We start from the raw sequence: 19,172 nt of genomic DNA, 5'->3' as shown, positions 1-19,172 counted from the left end.
TTTCCCTACACATCCCAATCCCAAAAGAAAAATCAATAGCTTACAAGAATACAAGAACAGCTTTTCTAAAGAACCACCACCAACTTAGAATTTGTTAAATAAAACAGAACCGAGAAAGAAATCCAGCCTTAGAACACTGAAACATCTAAGTGCCTGACACATAACAGGCATTTATTTGGCAACGGTATGTTGACTAGACACACAATATTGATAAAAAAAATTTTTTTTAATGTAATAACTGGACAGTACATGTGATAATCTAATCTGCCCAATTGGCTTTACTGATTTGGAAGCTGAAACTCAAAAGGTTAAAGGACTTGTCCATGGACACAGATATTTTGGAGCACAGCCATGACTAAACAATCCTTGTCTCCTACTGCACTGTTCCCTTCAACAGGTCATATACCTCAGCCCCTCATGTAAAAAGATACAATATGTACACAAAATACATAAAAAGATACAAGCCAAATAAAAAGCAATTTGATGACTATTATTTCTCAAATATAATTGAGGTAGTTAACTTCAAACATTATCAGTCTTAATACACCTTTCCCATAATGTAATTACTTCACCGATCTAAAAATGTTTTATGATATCAAATTAAAATGTCTTAGGCAACTGCCATGTGCAGGAAGTTCATTATAGTTTCAATAATGTGGTACTGCTGTAAACTTCCAGGTTAAAAGTAATCATCCTTACATGACTGAAAGTTTAATCAGATACATATAAGTTACACATAACAAGAACAAAACTATAACACTAGGAAATGTTACTTTGTGCTTCAAATTATTTATTGGTAAAGAAAGCATTAAGTCAGTAAAAGCAGCATCTAAGAACAGAGAATCTCCTTATTTTCAATTTTCTCATTTGTAAAATAAGGAGTTACAGAAATACAATCTTTGGAAAAGGCCCAATATGTAGCAAGATAAAAGTATAAAAGTGAAGTGTTTCAAAGAGAGTTGGGGACCAAGCTATGCTAAATTCCCGAGTGCTCTGGAACCCTAAGTCTCAGCAGAGTAGTGTTTCAACAAATCCCTCCACTTTTCGGAGCGCAACACATGTAAAGTGGTTGTGTTTAAAACCCCAACGTGCAAGTTTGAAAAGGCTGTTTTACAAAACAATTGTTAAAATGTCTAATATCTCTCAATAATGTCAAAATCATTTCCTTTGAGAAAATGATACCTATCTCTCATACTCTTCCAACCACTTCTTAAAACACATTCAGCTCATTATTCCAATGAGCAGGAAACTTGCGGTGAGGTGGGGCTAGCACACAGATCCCATGGCTTGGACAACCGAAGCATGACTTTTGTGGATTTGTACCATGTGGTGTTTCAGGAGAGAAGAAAAATACCTCAGGTGATGAAATTTTCAAAACGTATCTAAAACTGCAGTTGGTAGAAGGCTCTCCACAGCCAGCTGTCTTTCAAGAAAAGGCTCCAAGTTTATTTAAAATCTACAAGCAGAACAGAACCATACCTCAACCAAGCTCTAACATCAAGAAGTTTTACCCGATTTACGTAGTTAAAAGGATAAGAAATCGGAATTTACTTCAATGGATTTGTTCGATGCCTTAATAATGAATGAACTAGACACATCACTCACTGACTTGAGTTCTGAAGGAGTCTCTCAGCCCTGCCCCCTGTAAAACCTTAAGCAATTTCTACAGAATTAGGTTTTTCGAGGCTAAGCCCGGTTCAAAGGAAGTCTCCCCGCCTCCCTCCCAGGGGCTGAAGCCCAGGACAGCCGGGGCGGCGCGCCCGAGCGGGTGGGGGCGCGGGGACGCCCCCTCCCCGCTCGGGAAAACTTCTGCAGGCCGCTCTCCGGCCAGGCCGGCCTGTGGCCGTCGCCTGCGTCGCCGCCACAAACACCCATCTCGGCAGCGGACGGCCAGAGGGTCGCGCCCCCTCCCCGGGCCAGCGCCACTAACACCCCGCCCCCGCCTCCCCGCCACCGCCCTCGCCGAGCGTTAACCCCTCGCCGCCCGCCGCCCGGCTCGGGGGAGGAGGCCGGCCAGGGGGTGGAGTTGTCGTGTCTCCTCCCGGGAGCGCCCGGGCAGACGCCCGGCTTGTTTACAGGCCCCAGGCCTGCCTGCCCGCCGCCGCCGCGCAGGCCCGCACCGCCCGCCAGCCCGCCGTCGGCCCGAGCGCCGCACTTACCCGGAGCAGCCGCAGGCGGGCAGGTCCCTGGTCGGCCGAGGCGGCGGCGGCGGCAGCCGGGGAGGGGGTCACCGCGGCGGCGACGGCGGCAGCCGGGGGAGGGGTCACCGCGGCAGCGGCGGGCCAGGTCAGGCCGGGGAAGGGGCGGAGGAGGGGAGGAGCCGGGCTGCGTCCGGGACCCCGGCTGTCGGCGCCCTCGCGGCTCAGATCATCCGGGCGTTGGAGAGGGAGGCAGAGAGCGAGTCCCGGAGAAGGAGGAGGAAGAGCCGAGGACTCATCGCTTTCGCGCCTCACCTGTCTAGAGTCCCCCCACCCCCCCCTCCCCAACCACCCGTTCCGGAGCAACAGCCGCTTGAGGACCCGAAGCTGCGGGCCGGACCGGCGCCGAGACCACTGCTCTCTAGCTCCCGCGCGCGCTCCCGTCCCTAGCGCCGCCACCGCCGCCGCCGCCGCCTCTAGCGCGGCCCCGCGCAGGCGCGCTCACGACCGCGTCGCCCCTCCCCCACCCCTCCGCTCGCCCCGCCCCGCTGGCTCCGCCGCCGCTACAGCTGCTGCGCGGCGCGCAGCTACAGAGACCCGGATGTCGTTGGGCAGGAACTGCGGTGAGGGCTGGCGGGCGGGGGAGGGGCCGCCACAGATGACGTCACTGCCTTACCCAGCTTCTTTCTCTGCCGCTGCTGCCGCCGCTGCCGCCGCTGCCGTTGCCTTACGGCCTGGAGCACCAGGCCGAAGCCGAAGGGAGCGTCCGGGTTCCGGATAGCAGCCAGGACCCGGGCCTTCACGTTCCGGCGCCAGGGACTGGACAGAATGTGCGGCTATTAGGTGCCCAGTAGATCGACAGCCCCTCCGTGCCCGGCCCTTGGCCAAGTAGGGACTCGGAAGCTACCCCTACGGCGTCCGCGCCCCGAGCCCTGGCTCTTCTACCTGCCTGCAGATACAAACCCCACTCCCTGCGAAGATGGTGTACACGCAGCCCCGAGGACAGACCCGAAGCTGTCCACCCTTCTTGGGCGCCGTCGCGGTCTGGCCGCTGCCCTTCGAACCCATGGTGGGTCCCAGGCAGCTGCCAGACCCCCCTACCCCAGAGTCCCACTCCTCCAGAGCCTTCCTCCCCCAGTGACCCCAGGAAGCCCAAGCAGGTGCCACGGCCACACACCTCGCGACCCAAAGGGCAGAGACACAAGCACGCTACCACCGCCCACCAATGTGCGAGTGCAACTGATTCACGCACGGGGCACATGCTCTGAGTTTCTGGCAGGTTTTCCCTCTGTAGTTCAGGGGATTCCACATTGTATTTATTTGCACATGTTAGATAATCACGTGGTTCTGTCCCAGGGGACCTCCAACGACCTCCAATGAGGTAGGTTAAGGGAACAGGATTTTTCAAAATCAGGAGAATAATCAGAAACATAACAGCTGCTTCTATTAAGAGGTAGAGATGAGCTAAAGTTAATAGAAACTGCACGTGCCGGCGGCCAAAATCCAGTTTAGCTAGCTGGAAAACCCGACCCACGCTGCTTGCAGACGCCGGGGATAGAATGACAAACCCTAGGCAGCCAATGAATCGCAGCCTAGGAGCAGTACATCACCAGCACGGGTTCCCATTGGCTGGGGTGCCCTTCCCTGTCTTGTCAGCGGCTTAACCAGTTCACGAATTTGACCTACACCACATTCGCAGGAAAAGAAGTTAGAAGAAAAGTCCGTATTTTTAAAAGATGTTCTGATGCACACACAAACCAAAGACTTCATTGTAGAAGGCAGGTTCTTTTACTGGCCAAATTGAGTTCTGGCCAGTAAAAAAGGTAAATTTATGTTGAAGACCTCTCTATTTTACTTGAGCTCACTAGAGCAATTTGCACCCTACTACTTTCTATCTCCTAAACCATTTTGTTGCCCCAACTCTTAGATCAAAAGCAACCTATTTATTCTTTCTGGCATTCAGCAAATATTTAGCTGCTGCTTTTAAAGTTGTAAAAAGCCATCTCTAATTTTCTCAACATGACTTTGGGGAAGGTTCTGTTTCCTTCACTTTTAGACCTAGAACCTAACAACAGGATCAAATATATAATCGCCAGTCACTGGCAAACCAAATCTTCAAGGAATCCAAAAATTACTCATTATCTGTGGGGTTAGAATTTTTTTTTTTTTTTTGTGAGACAGAGTCTCGCTCTTTCGTCCAGGCTGGAGTGCAGTGGCACAATCTCGGCTCACTGCAAGCTCCGCCTCCCGGGTTCATGCCATTCTCCTGCCTCAGCCTCCCGAGTAGCTGGGACTACAGGCGCCTGCCACCACGCCTGGCTAATTTTTTTGTATTTTTAGTTCAGACAGGGTTTCACCGTGTTGGCCAGGATGGTCTCGATTTCCTGACCTCGTGATCCACCCGCCTCGGCCTCCCACAGTGCTGGGATTACAGTCGTGAGCCACTGTTCCCGGCCAGAATTTCTTAGAAGAAGATGAACATGGATCATTTCCACATATACAAAATAAAAATAAAATTCACTATGCATTTGGTCTCAGTATCATCTGAGGATACATTTCCTAATTCTCCACATATCTCCCCCACCCCCCAAAAAAAGAAATTAGATCAGAGATCTTTGAAACGCTACCTTCTTGGAATCCTTAATACTCCAGACAAGTAACAGCATGAGTAGCATGCTGGTGGACTCATTAACATTCTGAACTAGAAAAGCTCATATGGCAACCATTTGGAGTGCTCTTAAAAGACAAATTTTCTTATTCATAAGCAGAAGCTGGGTCACTAGTGACGGTAGTGGACCATAGAAAACTTGAAAAGCCTGCCTATCTTTCTGCTTCCTTCCTTTAGGCTTCCACACCTTTCTTCTCTCTGTTCTGCACTTGGAGAATCTGGGTCAATTGTAGAAGAAGAGGGAGAGAAATAGAAAATATGAACAGAAAGAAATTTTTAAGGAGTCTACGCATTGTACAGACTGCCGATAAAGCAGCACCTTCCTACTATTTATTTCTGAATACAGCTTGCAGGGACATTTTGGTATGAACTAGGAAACTCATGGGTTATAAGATTAATATTTTAAAATTTGAAACAAAGATACCAATATTGTCTGATTAAATATGTTTAATATCATCATATCCCCTTTTATTAAACCTTATGCTAAGAAGGGGGGACAGATAGAAGGGGAAAATAACATTGAAAAAAGAGGATTGAAAGTTCTCTTCTGAACTGTAAGACTTTGCTGGGCCTCCTACACATATTTGGGATGTTCATAGTAAGATTTTAGTGGGAATATATTGCCATGATGATAACATTTTAGTAATTTTTATAGGTATATTATAAAACTATCCTGCTCTGCTTTGGAAATCTGTTTATATTTCAGTTAACAAAGAAAAAGATTATCTACAAGATTGGCTTTAAAGTCCTGAATTTAGTGTGTGTTGATAGCCTAGTAATTGGGAGGCTCGAGGTGAGGACAGGGGCTGTAGTGTGGAGTCTAAAGCTTAATCTGGTCAGCAATACTCTCTTTCCCTTTCCACCACAATTGTGACTTAAAAAAAGGTTTACATTCCTGCTCCCAAATTACTCTCCAGGAGAGTCACCCTTGAGGCAGACTTGCCTGGGCCTCTCAAAATATATGCAGTAATGTAAATGACCCCCTCAGGAGGCTAGTATTTGAGAATACCCCTCACCATCCTTTTACACTGAAGCCAGTCACTACTCAAGAGTTAGAAAGCCAACCAGAACATAGGTTCAACAATTCCTTCCTCCCTCACTACCTGTTTCATATTTTTTTCTCTCACACATCCTCTTCATTTGGTTTCCTCTTTTCTCATTTCTCCTTCTCTCTCCTCCCTTTTTCTTCTCTTCTCTTTTTGCCTTCTTTGCCCTTCTCTTCCCCATTCTTCTTTTCTCTCTTTTCATTAGTTTAGTACAAATTGTAGCTTCTGCTACCCATTTTCTCCCAGAGCAGAACATGCGAGCAGACAGTGCCCCTAAATGAATTTCATTCAGGGAGAGGGTGTGCCCCCTACTCTGGCCCTCCTTCCTCCCTCCCCTACATCATAATACGTTATGAGAAACTTAGCTGCTTAGAGGACTGTTACAGAATCAAAAGGATTAGAGAATCCTGTCCTGTGTGACATCACTGGGCAGCCCCATTAGGGAGGGGCAGAGGGGAGCAGCCAGCAGTCTTATACTACCACTGTGGCTCATCCTGGGGCCTGAGAGAAACCTGGGCAACTGTGAGCACCAGAGGCCAAGTCCTGGACAGTCTTTAGGGTAGGCTTTCACCTCAAGATAGCCATATATGGCCACAGCCTTACAATACTAGAGTGGATCTTGTCAGATAAGTTCATCTGTTCATCAGATAGCTATTGTGCACCAAGCACTGTGTGGGACACTGGAGGTAGATAATGACATCAATGGGCAAGCCCTGCCCACAAAGAGCCAACATAATAATAAGAGGCATAGACAAATAAGTCAGCAGATAGAAAGGAAATTGCATACTGTGATCCATGCTGTGAAGAAAATAAATAAGGAAACAGATAGGGGAGATGACTTGAAACAGGTGTTCAGTGCAGACCTCTCTAAGAAGGCAACATTTGATCTAAAGGATGAGGAGTCAGCTTCATAATCAGGGGAGAACTTTCCAGGTAGAGGGGTCAGCATGGGCAAAGGGCCTGATGTGGAAAAGAGCTTGGCGGAAAAGAGCTTGGCAGAAAAGAGTTTTTTACAGCCCAAAGACAAGTTCAGCAAACTCAAGGCAAATAGTTTATGGTCATTTAAGTTTTGGAGTGTTTCAACGTGGACACTAGGGATATTTAATTTATAATCAGGAAACCACATTATGTGCACGGGTATAATCCATAAAAAATAACTTGGTGAGTTGATCTGGTGCAAAAAGCAAAGCAACTTTTTAAAAAATTGAAATTAAAAATAGTCTGGGTGCAGTGGTTCACACCTGTAATCCCAGCACTTTGGAAGGCCAAAGCGAGTGGATCAGTTGAGGCCAGGAGTTCAAGACCAGCCTGGCCAACATGGGGAAACCCCGTCTCTACTGAAAATACAAAATTAGCCACGCCTGGTGGCACACACCTGTAATCCCAGCTACTTGGGAAGCTGAGGCAGGAGAATCGCAGGCAGGAGAATCACTGGAACTCAGGAGGTGGAGGTTGCAGTGGGCCGAGATCATGCCCCTGCACCCTAGCCTGCATGACAGAAAAAAAAGCACCTTTATTCAACTATTGAAATTGAGAAGTATTCCATAACTCCAGAAAAGACCCGTCAGACAATCCAGCAGCAGCTAGAAAAGAGTGAATTATAAGCTTCAAATAAATAGTTTTCATCCCAATATAGGTACCTATTTGTGCTAAGTAAAGACTAGCACAAATTTGAGTGGGCTTCTTCAGAACAATTCTTCTGGGTGTTTACTGTCTATCCTGGGCATTACAGAAGATCTCAAACTAAACCATACTTTTGAAAGCAGCGACACACTGCATCCTTAACAATGGTGGCCTGGTTGAAAACAGTGATGAAACTGTCATCATCATAAAGCCTTTTATCTGAACCTGACTCTGCAGTTTACAAAGCACTATCATACAGACTAACCAGTTTAATCCTCTCAAAAACCCTTGCAGGTAGACAGGGCAAGGACTCTTAATCTCCTCCTTTATAGAAGAGAAAACTAAGCATCTGGTAGTAACTACCCAGGGTCACAGAAATTAATGACGGGTACCCAGGTTTTTCCCCTGTACGATACTGAGCATCATTGCTTTTACATGCTGGTAGTAAAGGCAGCAGGAGTGGAAAGAGTGCTGAACTTAGTTCCAGTCCGTGGTGTGGAGAGCTGGCCTATACTGGCTCATGACAGCAGATTATTAAATTTTCAGAAATTTTGCCTGCTGTTTGTTAAATACTCATTATTAAAAATTAAATGATATAGGCTGGGTGCAGTGTCTCATGCCTATAATCCCAGCACTTTGGGAGGCTGAGGTGGGTGGATCACCTGAGATCAGGAGTTTGAGATCAGCTTGGCCAACATGGTGAAACCCCGTCTCTACTAAAAATACAAAAATTAGCCAGGTGTGGTGTCGGGAGCCTGTAATCCTAGCTACTTGGGAGGCTGAGGCAGGAGAATTGCTTGAACCCAGGAGGCAGAGGTTGCAGTGAGCTGAGATTGCGCCATTGCACTCCAGCCTGGGTGACAAGGTGAGACTCCATCTCAAAAATAAATAAATAAATAAATAAATATAAAAATAGAAATAAAAATTAAGTTATATAAACTTCCAATGAAATAAATTTTAAACAAAGGTAGTATGTGATAAAAACATCACTTCCAAATTATGTTAATACATTTTAATATTGTCTTTGTTCTTTAGGCAATTTATATGCATTGTGTCTGCATGGTGGAAATTCCCTATATGTAATTGTACATCTCTTCCCAATACCACATTTAGTGAGTTTTCTTTGGTAGCTTTATCAGCGGACACCACAGATGAGGGCTTCACTTATTGCTTTGTTGGTTGTGGGCTAGACCAGGGGTGTCCAATCTTTTGCTTCCCTCGGCCACATTGGCAGAAGAAAAATAGTCTTGGGCCACACATAAAATACGCTAACACTAACGATAGCTGATGAGCTAATACAAAGCAAAACGAAACAAAATCACACACACACACAAAATCTCACATTTTAAGAAAGTTTACGAATTTGTGTTGGGCTGCATTCAAAGCCATCCTGGGCTGTATGCGGCCCACAGGCCCAGGGTTGGACAAGCTTGGTCTAGGCTTAAGTGACAGAGAAAATGTTTTATGCAGATTAAATGTAAAAGACATGTAGTGTCTATAACTGTTACATGGTGAATAGCATAAAAACATTCAATTTAGCAATGAAGTCACATCATTGACTAATAAGCTCTAACACACATTTTTGTTGTTTTAGTTTTATCTTAAATGAAAATATTAACCTATAGCCATGTTGGAACTACATTTGGAAAGGTGGTTGTTAAACATTTCCCAGCACACACCTGGATCTGCATCTGCTGTGTCAATTGAACCACTCACTGGTTCTGTGACCTCAGGCAAGTCATTTAAATTATAAGCCTTGGTTTTATCCTCCACAGAATACTTCCTCCTAAAATGTGTTGTGAAAATTAGAATAGATGAAGGCACCCTTGAAAAGATGACTGATGCGGTTGGTTGCCCCACCACTTCCTACTACTTGGCAGAGCCTCCTCGTTGGCAGATCCTTCTCTCACTAGAGCATGTATATGGATGCATGCTCTCTCACCCTCCCTTGTAGCTTAGAGCAGAGCATACCAATCTATGTGCCAGCATACCCTGGTATGTCTCAGATGGGTCATAGATGTGATAAGGTATGGATCCCTTAAGCCCTTGGGACATTCAAGTGAGGCTGAGCTGCTGAAGCCCTGGGATAGTATGACTGGCCACAAGCAACATTACCCAGGTACCCCTCTGTGTCACAAAAACTTTATCTTTGTATTTGTGTCATGGTGTGAAAAAATTGAGAAGCACTGCCTGGGGACATAGAGAGGTAGCCCAATTCTGGATAAAGGAAATTGAGAAGTCTTGAGGGGGTAGAGAGGTTTTCTTCCCTGATAAGAAGAATCACAGGAGAGAAAATGCCTTCCTCAGCCATATGTTGTTATTTCTATATGTGAGCCTGGAATTTCAAGGTTATCTTGCAAAGAACCAAGGTAATGTAGAGAAAAGAATTGATAGCAAGTGGCTGGATCTTTCACATTGTAAAGCCATTGAGCCATCCGTGCAATTGCCCACCTTGGGAATTTATTTTTAAGAGTGATAATAAATGCTCCTCATTATTTAAACTACTTTGATTTTTGTATTTGGTTATTCATAATTAAAAACACCCAAATACAGTAGAAGAACTGGTACATCCCTGACACCTAATGAGTGCTCAATATGGTTAGTTAATCACCAAATTAGATCCTTTGCCTTTAGAAAAGCTGCCATGGTCAAATGTGTGCTGATCTTATCTTTCGTAAATATTTAAGAAATTTGTTCAGTAACTAGCTTAACTTTTAATATTTATCTTGAGTCTCTTCTAAATATGTTTTTACTGTATAATAAAAGCAATAATTGAAAAATGACATCATTTTAAGCTTGAGAGCAACTAGATACAAAGATGATGATATGCATTTTCTCTTCTTGAAGGATCTAGACAAACTGGAGCACCATTACATGAAAAAGGTTAAAGAATCAATGTTTTGCAAAATAGAACTGGAATTAATTCATGGGAATTACAGAGAAGATCATATTAGTTCAATATAAAAAGAGGGCCTAGAATGTGCCAAGCTCCATACAATGCCCCTCATGAGTGTTATTTAATTCTCACAACAACTTTGCAAAAAAGAAACTATTTTTTTTTCCATTTTACAAAGGAGGAAGCTAAGGCTGTGAAAAAGAGCTCTTTTGCAAGCCTAGGACCTGATTCCAAAATTCCCACTCTTTCTGTTGCAAATTCTGGCTAAGCTTTCCAGAGATGACTTGCTTTCCCCTTGAGGCCCTTTCAGTACATTATGCCATGGAAAACAAAAAGCCCAACAATGACATCTTTACCAAAGATGCCTTGGGGAGATAGGAAAAGAGTTACAATGCACATTACAAAGCAAAATCTTTTTTAAGCTCCAAGTAAAATTGTTTTTTTCTTAGAGTTTTGCTTCCAGCAGTCACTTCCTCCATTCTCCTGCTCTCTCCACGTGAGGAAAACTTCTATCCTGACTTCTCCTAATACACTTTCCTGTTTGTTTTTTTTTCCTGCACATTTCTTAAAAATCCCACATAAGGCAAAAGCCAAGACAATATCCATCAACACCTCCACCCCCACCGCATGTCCATGGAGAGCTTCAAGTCATCCTGCCGCTGGTACAAACACGGCAGAGGCCTCTTTGTAAAGAAGTGGTAGGTAGAATTCAGGTTAGCACCAGAATCTGAAAACTCCAGCTCCTTTGGCTGGGGCCAGGCTGGTAATATAAATGTTAGATCAGGCTGGGTCTGACACAATAGGGATCAGTAGAGCATACTTGTCACATTTGAAGGCATTCAGAAAAATAATAACCTTAAAACATTCTAAACATGTTGGAATCAAAGAGGATACCCCTTGACCACTGCATGAATTGGAGTGCAAAGATCATCTCCCTTTTGCCTAGGCTGTAGACTAGTTATTTAACCTCTCTCAGACTTGGTTTCCTCTTCTGGAATAGGGTATATCAACTACCTTGCAGAAATAAATGAGATCCTGTACACAATGCACCTACCACGTTGCCTGACCCAACAATGTGTACATACATAAGAAAATGTTCATGCCCTTTGCTCACTTTAAAATTTTTTTTTCTTGTATATTTGTTTAAGTTCTTCGTAGACTCTGGAATGGAGCTGGAAGCTGTCATCCTCAGCACACTAACGCAGGAACAGAAAACCAAGCACTGCATGTTCCCACTTATAAGTGAGAGCTGAACGAGCAGAACACATGGACATATGAAGGGGAACAACACACTCTCGGGCCTGTGAGGTGCGGGGAGAGCATCAAGAAGAACAGCTAATGGGTGCTGGGCTTAATACCTGGGTGATGGGTTGATCTGTGCGGCAAACCACCATGGCACACATTTACCTATGTAACAAACCTGGACATCCTGCACATGTACCCCGGAACTTAAAAATAAAAGTTGACAAAAAGAAAACATAACTTACTTTTAAGCACATAGTGTGTGTGTGTGTGTGTGTGTATATATATATTTAGATGGAGTCTCCCTCTGTCACCAGGCTGGAGTGCAGTGGCACGATTTCGGCTTACTGCAACCTCCGCCTCTCGGGTTCAAGCGATTCTCCTGCCTCAGCCTCCCCAGTAGCTGGGATTACAGGCACCCACCACCATGCCCTGGCTACTTTTTGTATTTTTTGTAGTAGAGACGGGGTTTCACTATGTTGGCCAGGATGGTCTCAATCTCCTGACCTCCGCCCGCCTTGGCCTCCCAAAATGTTGGGATTACAGACATGAGCCACTGCACCTGGCCCATGTATTTTTAATAATACATTGTAAATGATTTGACATTATCCATCCCATGTTTTATATGGGCTTAGTTATAGATTCACTCTAGAATTGCTGGTTATAGGGCAAAAATCATTCTTTTCAAGACTTGTTTTAACTTCTAGTCCTTCAGCTTTGTGAATGGAACATGTACCTATGACCTACAAGGGATCAAGGGAAGACAAGGATCCTCTGCTGGAAAGATCTGCCTCCCTTACCATTGCTGGACCCCTTTTGTGTGAGTTTTCTCCTTCATGCCATCTGTACCAAAGGTGACCATTTGGTTCTGAATCCAAGCTCTAGATTGTTCTTATAGTGCTTCAAAAGAAAGACTGCAAGCCCTATTTCTATATTTTATATAGTATTTGTAATTTTATGTTATAGAACTTGAGTCACCATGTATTTCATTCATTCAGTAGATGTTGAGCCTCCGGAATATGCCAGGCACAGCTGTAGATGAGGGAGATACTGTGAAGAGAGGCAGCGTTCATGGTGTTTACCCGAGGTCAACAGAAAACAAAGAAGGTCAATGCAGAGAGAGATAAGTACTGTAAAGAATGCAGAGCAGAGTATGACATGGGCAGGCAAGGTGAGAGAGGGGCTGAAGGAGAGGTTACTTTAGATGCTCAGGGAAAGCCTATGAGAGAAGGTGGCACCTGGGCAGACCTGACTGACAGGAAGAAGCCACCTTAGAAGATCTGGGGGAAGAATATCCCAGGAAAGGGCAGAGGCCCTGGGGTGGAAGCGAGCTGGGCATGTCCATGAAAGACAACTCTGAGATGTCTCGGCATGCTGAGGGAAGGAGAGTATGATATAGGCAGGGTGCCTATAGGCCACAGTAAGGATTTTTAAGAATTTTATTCTAAGTGTGATGGAAAACCACTGGCGGTTTTTATGCAGAGTAATGACACGATCCGATCTATGTATTGCTCTTGCTGCACTTTAGAGAAGAGATTTTAGGAAAGCAAAAGTGGAGGCAGAAAAATCCTTTCATGTCAGTTTAATATATCCTTAAAGAGAAGGTGAAATTTGCTTTCAGCTTTAAATGACATAGAGAGATTACATTTTGGTGGTAGGAATGTGGTCTTTTACAGAGCTTTTGTTACTGGGGTTCATGTTTCCATTTTCTGGGAACTATTAATATATATGGATATTTTTGCCAGTAACTCAAGTAACCTTGCTTGGTAAATTTCATAAAATGTTGCAAGAAGTATCTTGTGGGAAGGCCAGGTTAAGTGTAGGTAAAATAGAAGCTCACTTAAGTGGTTCGATTTCAGGTCAATACTTGTTACCCCCAAAATAGTCTCCAAGAACCTCTCAGTACTCTCCCAAACACATCTGAAGTCTGAAGACTAATATTCTGTAAATTAATTTATGCCTTGTGCTATCCAGTGAGGATGATAGTTAAGGTGGCTTTACCTAAGGCAGATATTTTCATCTTGATATGAAAGTCTCAAGATCCTTTGCAGAGACAAGTTTTAATACTTGGGAAGCAAGCTGCCTTAACATGTATTGATGAGATAGGGTAAAATAAATTAAGAAAGGATTTAGTAAAGACCTCAATAATGCCAAAGATGAATTCAACTTCTTACATACTGTACTCAGATTTGTTCTTGCTCATGGACCTATGAAACAAATACATACACTTCATGTGTTGAGTCTTTGTTGCTATTAGATCTTTTTTTTTTTTTTTGAGATGGAATCTTGCTGTTGTCAGCCTGCGCTGGAGTGGAATGGCATGATCTTGGCTCACTGCAACCTCTGCCTCATGGGTTCCAGCGATTCTCCTGCTTCAGCCTCCAGAGTAGCTGAGATTATAGGCGCCCACCACCACGCCCTGCTAATTTTTTTGTATTTTTAGTAGAGACGGGGTTTCACCATGTAGGCCATGCTGGTCTCGAACTCCTGACCTCAGGTGATCCACCCGCCTTGGTCTCCCAAAGTAGTGGGATTACAGGCATGAGCCACTGCTCCCAGCCTAGATTTTCTTTATTTCATTTAATGGTCTTAGTCTGGGTTCTCTAGAGGGACAGAACTAATGGAATAGATATACACACAAAGGGGAGTTTATTAAGTATTAACTCACATGATCACAAAGTCTCCCAATAGGCCATCTGCAGGCTGAGGAGCAAGGAGAGCCAGTATGAGTTTCAAATTGAAGAACTTGGAGTCCAATGTTTAAGGGCAGAAAGCATCCAGCATGGCAGAAAGATGTAGGCTGGGAAGCTAGTTCAGTCTCTCTTTTCACATTTTTCTCCCTGCTTATATTCTAGCTGTGTTGGCAGCTGATTAGACTGTGCCCACCCAGATTAAGGATGGGTCTGCCTTTCACAGCCCACTGACTCAAACGTTAATCTCCTTTGGCAACACCCTCACAAACACACCCAGGATCAATACTTTGTATCCTTCAATCCAATCAAGTTGACAGTATTAACCATCACAGTCTATACTGGTCATCTTCAAGGTACCCAGAATAGCCCTTTGGAAAAGAACTATAACTAATTTTATTTTTAATTTTATAACTAGTACATTTTAGCCACCTAATAAATATTTCATAATAAAAGTTATTATGGCCATTATATTATAGCTGCAGGATCTGTAGACTCTATATGAATGAACCAAAACAGCAACTTTCATGACACTGTCAAATTCAGCCTATGCATTAGATGGTGTAAATCATAAGCCACCAGAAAGAATAATCCATCAAACCAAGCATTGGTTAAGAATCTACTATGTGTCAGCGGGCGTGGTGGCTCATGCTTGTAATCCCAGCACTTTGGGAGGCTGAGGCGGGCGGATCACTTGAAGTAAGGAGTTCGAGACCAGCCTGGCCAACATGGTGAAACCCCATCTCTACTAAAAAAAAAAAAAAAAATACAAAAATTAGTCGGGTATGGTGATGGGCACCTGTAATCCCAGATACCTGGGAGGCTGACGCAGGAGAATCGCTTCAATCCAGGAGGTGGAGGTTGCAGTGAGCTGAGATCATGCCAGTGCACTCCAGCCTAGGCCACAGAGCAAGACTCCATCTCGAAAGAAAAATAAAAAAGAATCTACTATGTGTCAAACATCATCAAACGTAGGTGGGAATGTAAAAAATAGGCAGTAGTCCCCCCTTTATCTGCAGGGATCTGTTCCAAGACCCTCAGTGGATGTTTGAGACTGTGTACTGAACCCTATATGAACTATGTTTTTACCTATATATACATACCTATGACAAAGTTTAATTTACAAATTAGGCATAGTAAGAGATTAACAACAATAACATAATAAAGTCAAACATTTATAACAACACCCTGTAATAAACGTTATATGAATTTGGTCTCTCTCTCTCCCTGTCTCTCAAAATATCATATTGTACTGTACTCACCCTTCTCTTGTGATGATGTGAGATGATAAAATGCCTACATGAGAAGATGAAGTGAGGTGAATAACACAGCATTAGGCTACTATTGACCTTCTCATGATGCATTAGAAGGAGGATCATCTGTTTTGGGTGATTCTAGATCATCAAGCTATGACAATGTCAATGGTTGAATATCAGGAGCCAATGATGTCTGGAACTTTCTATTTAATATTTTTGTACCACAGTTGACCATAAGTAACAGAAACTATGGAAAATGAAACTCCAAAGGCGGGACTACTATATTGCAAACTATGTACCAGGCTCTTATATATATCATATAAACGCTTTTATAAATATCTGTTGGAAATAATTTGTTGTTCAAATGATACTTATGACAATTCTAGGTTCTTAAAAGAAATAATAAAATATATGCATCCAAACTTTTAAAGAACTGTATGTATGTTTCTTGGGGGACATAAAAGTACTGACCTTTGTCCAAGTAGGCAAGATACACAAAACTCTTTTGTGTTGTCAATCACAATAAAAGCATGGAAAGGTTAAAGGGAACAATGTAAGTACTTGAAACATGCGATGCCAAAAGAAAAATCTTGGCTTGATATAAAATACCAGTGACTTATATGGCCTGGTGAGTCATGTGTATCATATCTGGGTTATGTAGCCATAAATATTGGCTTAAAGGCAGTCAGACTATTTAGACTGTCATCACTAAAATCATCATCACATGTCAGTTCTGCCTAAATTGAAAAGCAAAAACTGAAATACAGTAACACATTGAATTGACAACATATAAAATTTCTGCTGTCCTACACTAAAATTCCCAAAGGCAATGTTACAAGAGGGTGTTTAAAAGCCCATGAAGTACTCCTTGTAATTCTATCTCATTTGGATATATCTTTCTTGGTTATTTAATGTTAGTTGGAAGCCTCTAAGAGCAAGAATTTTCACTGACTTCTCAATAAAATTCTCTAGATGATGTAAATCATAACCCACAACATCTGAAAATAGCCAAGTTAATCAAACACCACATATACAAAGAAAACATAGTGTGTCAAACTCTATTAAACATGGCAAGAAATGTAAATAATAGTTATAATTTATTGACCAATTGCCATTTGCTAGAATCTTTATCAACCTGACAATATCCCTTCAAGGTAGGTGTTATCACCTATATTTTACAGATGAGAAACAAAAGCTCACAGAGGTTAAGCCACGTGTCCAAATTTGTAGAGAAAATGAGTAGATAGAATTTGAACCCTGTCTGATTCCAATTTTTGCTGTTTTTTTAAAAAATATATAAAGCAGATAAGATTTTAGAGGTTCTTTAGAGTTGGGAATTTTGCCTATGGGAGAGTTGTAAATTATTATGGCTAGAGGGAAGACTGTGACAAACTTATTTTCCCAAAATGGCCACAACAATATTTCTAGTCTCGTATGCTCCTAGAACACATGTGTTCTAGAACATACGTGTTCTAGAAGAGCAATTCCGTTTCCCCATGATGAGTTGGAATAGATGCCCATTTTCCTTGAAGTTAGGTATGTGTTTGTAACTGCGTTAATAATAGAATAAGGCAGAAGTGGCACTAGGGGACAACTGAGGTTAGGTGTTAGAAGGTGCTAACTAACAGAAGACAGAGAAAATTGCAGACTAAGGACCTTAGAAAATCTTATTCTTCATAAAACCAATTAGAACACTGGCAAAATGGTCACAACCAGTTTTTTTTCATAACTCTGAAAATTAGCTATAGGCTTGTGGCAATATCAGAAACATTTGTTCAAGAAAAATCATTGAATAATGGTAAGAACAGTGAGCTTTGTTGTGTTTTAACTTATCTTATTTCCACACTCCATACATGCCCTCTCCCAGTTCCATGGTATGCTTGAAAATGAACAGCCTGCAATTAAGTCAAAAATTAGCAGCCTGACAACCACTGGAAGGTGCGGAATAGGACTGGGGCTCCTTCAAAGCCCCATCTCCAGAGAACTGTCATTGTTTGACCTGCCTGGTGGTTCCCTAGAAGACCCCATTCTCAAGGCTGCCTTTATTGACATGACTCAGAGCTTGCTCAGCACAAACAGCCTTTATCCTGGGAATATTTATCAAAAATGTTCAATGATTGTTTAATGTCATGGAAACCTGAAGCAATAGATAACAGCTGAGGCAAACAATAGGCTAACCAAAAAGCTTAAAAATAAAAGTTGGGGAATGATGTGTCCACAGGGGCTTTGAAAAGTGCCAGGCACATTCCTGAGAATCTAGAAGGCTATGTGCATGTTTAAAGCTGTGTGTATGCCCAGGGATGTGTACATGGTCGTGAAAGACCTGAGAAAGCCCTAAGCTGTCACCTTTGGCTAACTTTAAGGGTCTACACAAGCAGGAAATAAAACCTAAGGCAGAGTTGTATACTGCCTGGCTGAGTGTGTCCCAATATGTACACAGAGCCCCTTTACAAACACCAGGAGACTTATTGTTTCTGGGCATTCAAGGAAGTTTCTGTCCCAGGATTAGCACTACTAAGCTAACTAAGCAGAGACTTCAGTGGTCACACATGACAAAGAATGCAGACTTTATAGAATTTGTTCAGAGAAGTTGCTAAACAAACAGCAGCAACCCCCTGGGAAGAGAGGAGAATCTGATTCCCAGAGTTGCCATGTTATATCATTTAAAATGTTTATTTTCAACAAAAAGTTACCAGACATGGTGTATTCGGGTTTTCCAGAGAAACAACCAATAGGACGTGTGTGTGTGTGTGTGTTTAGCCTAAGAAAATGGCTCATGCTATGATGCAGGCTGAGAAATCCCATGATTTCTGCCATCTACAGGAAAGCTGATGCTGTAGCTCCAGTCTGAGTCCAAAGGCCTAATAGTGCTGATGGTGTAAGTCCCAATCCGAAAACAGCAGAAGACCAATGTTCTAGCTCAAGCAGTCAATCAGAGAGAAAATGCTCTCTTCAGCTGTCTTTTTGTTCTACTCAGGGCCTTGACAGATTGGAGGATGCCCACCCATATCAAGAAGGCAATCTGCTTTACTCAGTCTACTGATTCAAATGCTAACCTTATGTAGAAATACCCTCACAGACACACCCAGAAATAATGTTTACTAAATACCTGAGCGTCTCATGATCCAGTCAAGTTGATGCATAAAATTAACCATCACCTATGAAATAAAACCAGAAGGTATAATTCATACATCAGACAAAAAAACAAAAAAAACAGAACAGCAGATAGAAACCATCCTGAGGGAAGATCAGATATTGGACTTACTAGACAAAGGCTTTAAATCAGCTATTTAAAATATGTTCAAAGAATTAAGGAAACTCATGTCTAAAGAACTGAAAGAAAGCATGAGAACAATGATTCACCAAAAAAAGAATATTAATGGAGTTAGCAATTATAAAAAAAGAAACAAATTGAAATCCTGGAGTTGAAAGTATAGTAGCTGAAATTAAAAATTGACTGGAGGGCTCCAGTAGCATATTTGACAATCAGTGAATTTGAAGATAGATCAATTGATATCACCCAGTCTAAGGAACAGAAAGAAAAAAGAGTGAAGATAAATGAATAGAGCCTCAGAGATATATAGGACACCATCAAGTGGACCAGTATATTCTT

At 42.9% G+C, this 19,172-nt stretch overlaps 1 protein-coding gene across 3 annotated transcripts in view; it reads right to left on the bottom strand.

The window, feature by feature from the left end:
• PPM1A (protein phosphatase, Mg2+/Mn2+ dependent 1A) overlaps positions 1–6,210 on the bottom strand; it is a 47,061-nt gene extending 40,851 nt beyond the window's left edge. The window contains exons 1-2 of one of the 3 annotated variants that reach the window (XM_063697874.1): positions 2,160–2,295; positions 1,355–1,456 (exon numbers count right to left, since the gene is read on the bottom strand). Coding sequence is in view for 1 of the 3 variants with exons in the window: in XM_004055254.5 (XP_004055302.2) it covers positions 5,910–6,108 (199 nt within the window). In the remaining 2 variants the exon portion in view is untranslated. Of the gene's footprint in view, positions 1–1,354; positions 1,457–2,159; positions 2,301–5,909 lie in introns of those variants that run through there. The other 2 variants (XM_004055254.5, XM_019010033.3) reach the window with 2 other exon arrangements.
• Between the last annotated feature and the right edge of the window lie 12,962 nt (positions 6,211–19,172).

This window comes from Gorilla gorilla, chromosome 15 (genome assembly GCF_029281585.2).
Source record: "Gorilla gorilla gorilla isolate KB3781 chromosome 15, NHGRI_mGorGor1-v2.1_pri, whole genome shotgun sequence".
Lineage (NCBI taxonomy): Eukaryota > Metazoa > Chordata > Mammalia > Primates > Hominidae > Gorilla > Gorilla gorilla.
Note: the sequence above shows the minus strand (reverse complement) of the source record. Positions and strands in the feature narration are given on the sequence as shown.